The 5,139-nt window shown below is 59.9% G+C and overlaps 1 protein-coding gene across 1 annotated transcript in view; it reads right to left on the bottom strand.

Annotated features, from left to right (window-relative positions):
* The window catches only part of KCNH4 (potassium channel, voltage gated eag related subfamily H, member 4), an 18,642-nt gene extending 13,504 nt beyond the window's left edge, over positions 1-5,138 (bottom strand). The window contains exons 1-6 of the mRNA XM_014547246.1: positions 5,072-5,138; positions 2,972-3,205; positions 2,518-2,664; positions 2,265-2,392; positions 1,226-1,469; positions 726-883 (exon numbers count right to left, since the gene is read on the bottom strand). Coding sequence (XP_014402732.1) covers positions 726-883; positions 1,226-1,469; positions 2,265-2,392; positions 2,518-2,664; positions 2,972-3,205; positions 5,072-5,138 — 978 coding nt within the window. The remainder of the gene's footprint in view (positions 1-725; positions 884-1,225; positions 1,470-2,264; positions 2,393-2,517; positions 2,665-2,971; positions 3,206-5,071) is intronic.
* Between the last annotated feature and the right edge of the window lies 1 nt (position 5,139).

Genomic DNA, 5,139 nt, shown 5'->3' with positions numbered 1-5,139 from the left:
CCCCCCCCCCCCCCCCCCCCATGCTCTCTCTCTTCATCTCCTGCCAGCCAAGCCCTACCCTTTATCTAGGGTCTAGCTCTCCCTCAACTTCCTCAGGAACCCTTCCCAGGCCACCCTGGCCTCTGCCCAGCTGGGCTGCTTTGACCTCCCCAGCACTGGCTAGATTTTAGATCCTTTTTTACCCGTGCCCATGTCCCCGCCTGGAGCTCCGAGGTCAGCTGGCTCCGTGCCAGCCTCCATGCACAGTTCTGGGGCCCATGTTCCACCTCATCCCCCTCTGCTGTTCCTGCTGGCCCCTTCCGGAGTCCGGCCCCATCACCAGCCTGGCTGTTGGAGGCTGAATCCTTGTCCCTTTTCCCCAGTGACCGTGCCCCACACAGCGCTTTCCAGACAGCTAAATGCTCATCAGTTGTTTGTTCAATAAAGATGAGGAAAGCACCACTCATTTGGTATCAGGCCAACGCTGCCTTGGTAGCTCGACGTAGCTTTTCATTTGTCTCAGCTTCCCTCCGAGATTGTGAGCTGAGCTCCCCAAGCGCCCAGACCTTCTCAGGTCCTTCTCAGCTCCTAGCACAGGGCTCTGCCCATAGCGGATGCCTGACCAAGAGTCACAGATAGGTTGATGGGAAGGACTGGGTCTGAGTTTGGAGTCAATCCCTTAGTGGGAGATGCTGTGCTGAAGCTGGGAGGTTGGTTAGCTGCTTGGTGGGACGGGGGTCACTCACCACGGTGATGTTGAAGATGTAAAGCAGGTCAAAAGGCAGAGCAGCAATAAGGTCAACGAAGAACCAGGTGGCCAGGTAGTGGAGACCAATGGAACGAGGAGCAGAGACCACCTGGCCGGACTGGGACACATAGGTGGTGCGGAAGTTCAGAATGATATCTGGGGGTGCAAGAGGCTGTTACGAGGGTGTCTTGGTCTAGAAACTCAGGCCAAAGGGCCAAGAAACTGGCTAGGCTGGGAACAAGCCTTAGAGACCCAGGATGGAGTTAGGGTTAGAAATGGGGAGACAGATTGGGCTTTTAGCTGATCTTCAGGGAGGAAAGGTCTAGAGGCAGAAGGCTGCAGGGGTCAGGAGTCAGGGCCCATGGACCATTAGGACCTCAAGACCCAGAAGTGGATGGGCTCTGAATGACTGGGTTCTGCAGCCCAGGACAGAGCGAGGCCAGGATGACTGGGTCCCTCCAGCCCACCCGCCAGGGTGTGTGGGGCAGAGGGTCTAACCCAGGATGAAGAGCATCTCCACGGCGATGTCACTGACAAGGGTGTGTCGGGACGTGATGGGGGTGTCATCATCGCCCAAGAAGCAGACATTGTAGGGGACGGTGACCGCAACGTAGAAAGTGGCGAGGAGGATGAGGCCGTCCCATACCGCCTTGGGGACGCTGTAGTGGAGGAGGAGGCAGCGGGACCCCCCCACGGAGGCCACCTTGTACTCGGGCACTGATGGCTTTGGCTCAAACACGTTCTAAGGGGAGAGGGGTGGTGGTTGGGGACACTTGGGGGAAAGAGGAGCCAAGGCGGGGGGAGGGAGAGGCAGGGGCTGGGGAAAAGAGGGAGTGGACACTGCGAACACAACCACGAAGAGACAGAGGGTGCAGGAGAGGGGCTCAGGGGTGGCACCGGACCCTTCCGTGGCCAAGCTACTGCTCAGGGCCCCTTGTGAATCCGTCATGTTTTGTGGGGAGTTTAAGGTGTGACCTTCACCCTGCTGAAGGATATGATGACAAATCAGGCACAAGCCCTGCCTCAGGGGTCACTAGCTTCTCCCTCAGGTTCCTCTTGGGCGCTGGGGGCCCAGGGGGAGATCGGTGTATCCAGGACTGAGGGGAGACTGGCACAACACCCCACTCCTTATAGATCTAAGAGACTACACAGAGGGTTGGAGACCCGATCCGTGGCTTCATCGGGGTCCTAGATGAAGGCTAGGTGCGAGGCCCTCAGTGGGGGCTTCCTCCCTCGGACCACACCTCGTGATCCCCCCATAGGTAACTTTATCAGCCAGAGTTGGGTGATATAATTGCTGCTAGAGCCCAGCCTTGTGACAACTTCTGAGCGGAGTAATCTCAGTCACAAGGAAGCAAGGGCGGTGGGGATGGAAGGAGGAGGGGGGGGGGGCATGAGTTAGAGCAGAGTTGGACATGAGAAATGGGCAGAGAGAGGAACAAGTCACTGGAGGGAGACCAGCCAGACAGGGAAACAGGGAGGCAGTATCAGGGCCTCGGCGTCACGGCCGGGAGGTGTTGGGGTGGACAGGACTCACACGATTGGTTTTCATGCTTCCCTGGCCCCGGCGGCCAAAGTGGCCAGTCAGTCTGCGCAGGACAGTCCGGTTCTGTCTCCTGGCGAATCGCAGTCTTGAGCTGGCTCCCCTCCTGCCAAGGGAGTTTTCTATTGGAAAGAAGGGTGTGGCGATAAATGGGGGCACATCCCACGAGGCTGGGGAGGGAGAGGTCTGTGTGACCTTGGGCAAGGACCTCTGACCGTTCGCGCCTTCTCCCCCGACTTGCGGTTACCATGATTGCTGTCCCCGTGGCTTCCGGAGGGGCCGGGTCCTGGGCCTCCACTCTGAGTGATGTCCTTGAAGGAAAAGAGGAAAAGCACAACCTCCCCCATCCCATTCTTGATGGGCATCATGTCCAGGAGGCACCGAAAGGCTGAGCCTGTAGGTGTGGAGAGACGGAGGGAGAAGGTGAGCAGCCGTGGCATCCCTGACCCCCTGGTTCCTGGGCATAGTCAACGGGTTTGGTAAAAGTTTGGAACTGGAAAAAGTCCAACGCTGACTCCTTCACCTTCCAGATGGGGGAACCAAGGCCGGAAAGGGTCAGGGATGCACTCAGCATTACTCAGCTTGTGGCAGTGTCGGGGGCGGGGGGGACCAGCACCCAAGCTTTCACTGTGCCAAGTGGACTCTGGGTAAAGCCTGGGGTCTGGGCAGGGCTGCAGGCCAGGCCAGGCCAGGCCCCTCACCATCCTTCCGGTAGAAGCAAATTTCAGTCCGGTGCTCCTGACGGCCCTCCAGGGCCTTGTGGAGCCTTTGCAGGGCCGGCTCACTGGTCTCGGGACCGTAGAGGAAGCGGCAGCTGCCGGTTTTCTGCATGACCTCGGTGCGGCCGTAACCTGTGAGCTCGCAAAAGCCGTCAGAGCAGTAGACGATGGGAAAGCCCCGTGGGCCCTGCGCGTTGGCCAGGAGGAAGTTACTGTCTGTGGGAAGAAGAGGTCAGGATCAGGCCCAGGGCAGGAGGGGAGCTCAGCTTCCAGGTGGGCAGGACCTCCCCCGAGCTGTTGTCAGGGGTCCCAGAGCCAGACGCTTCCCAGGCTCCCATGCGATGCCTGGATCCTGCCTTGGGATATTCTGAAATAAGAGTAAGAAGAGATAGAGGACAAGGACAAGGACTTAAGGGCGACCTGGGACTTGGACAGGAACTACTAGGGGATTGGAGAAGGAACCCCAAGAGTTCATGCCGTTCATCCCCCTGCCTTCAAGCGAGGACGCTCTCACTGTGGGAGGCAGTACGGACGGTGAGCTAGGGAATGGGCTCCACCACCCCACCTCTGCTGATGGCTGGTTGCGGAACCTTGGGCACGTTAATGAACTCCTCTGTGTCTCAGCTTCCTCGCCTGCAAAGTGGGGGGTAATACCGTGTATCTGCCTCACATGGTTGTTGTGAGAGTTACGGGCGTTACCTGGGGAAACCTTTGGGGACAGTCTGTGCCACAGTGTCCACTCCTCCACATGTGCACAGCTGTCAAAGCACAGCCCTAGCCACTACCCTGTCATCCCATTGGAGACGGGAGAGGACAGGGATTCTGGTGCTATGACACCCATTTTATTGACAGGAAACTAGAAGGCAGAGATTACCGACACTCACAAATCTCCTTCGTGGGAGGAGGGAGAGTCACGACTAGCGTCCTGACTCCCAAGAAAGGTCCTCTTTTTAGCACCCCTTTATCTAATTCCGGGCCTGTCCCCAGTGCTCAAAGTCTGACAGGATTGGGCAATGAAGTTGGGGCTCCGGCAACCCCAGCCGCAGGACCTGAGCTGGCTCCCTCCAGTTCCGATGGATAGGAGGCCACAGAGGGGCCCTCTGGGCCATCCAGGGACAGAGTCTCAGCGAGGGAAGGGGCCTGAGACACCACCAGTCCCGGGGCGCTAGGAAGGGTGTGTGCCTGGGCATGGGGTGGCTGATGGGGACACTGAGGGTGCTGGGCCCTGGGCAGCAGCCTCCTTCTTCCATCCCAGAGCTCGTTGCTCCGGTGATGGGCGCTATGGAAACAAGGGAGGCGTGTGTGGAGGAAGGGTGGGGAGGCGGGGAGCCCCACTCCGCCCCCCCCCCCGCAGATCAGTTTCCGCCCTTGGGTACCGCTCCCCATATCTTCCAGATGTAGCAAAGGTGCCCAGAGGGGCAGGCAGAGATCTCTAGGCTGCAAAGTAGGAAAAGGGAAAGGCGGGAGAAGGGGCGGGGAAGGAGGAGTGTGGCTGTCCAAGGTCCTGAACCTGGGAACCGAGCTGGGGTGGGCGAGCGGGGAGTTCCCTTCCTCACACGCACCACCCCCCTCCTCCTGCCTCACCTCCCTCGAACACAGACGCGCCACGATTTTGGGGTGCGTGACCTTAATCTAAACTAGGTCCTGCCGAAGTCTGATCTGCTCTCCCTCCCTCCCTCTCTTTTTCCTGGGGGAAGGGGGTGCTGGAATGTCTGGGAGCGACTCCCGAGCTCCTGGCCACTTCCCGACCTCCGCGTCTCGGATACCGCCAACCGCGCCCGCAGCCAGCCGAGCCCGCCCGGGAACGGGCCGCTCTCAAGGCCTCTCCTCCGTTTTGCACACGAAGAGCCTTTCGTGCCTCCGGTCACACCCCTTACCTTGGCCCCCCGCACTCTTGGCCCTCTCCCCGCCTCCCCTCGAGGGGCACTCTCAGCGCTGTTCCTCTACCGCGGCTTCGGGAGCTCCGACCTAGACCCTCCACCCCACTCCCCCTTCCCGCCTCGGGGCTAGAAGACCAAGCCGGCCCCGACGGAGTCCTGGCCCCCAGCAGGAGCCCCCGAACCCAGCCTCGGCCCCACTCACGCGTGCCGTCGAAGCGGGTGGCGATAGTGTCCAGGAAGGTGTTTTGCGGGGCCAGCAACCCCTTCATT

This window comes from Myotis brandtii, unplaced genomic scaffold (genome assembly GCF_000412655.1).
Source record: "Myotis brandtii unplaced genomic scaffold, ASM41265v1 scaffold469, whole genome shotgun sequence".
NCBI classification, from domain to species: Eukaryota; Metazoa; Chordata; class Mammalia; order Chiroptera; family Vespertilionidae; genus Myotis; species Myotis brandtii.
This window is presented reverse-complemented; position numbering and strand designations above follow the sequence as displayed.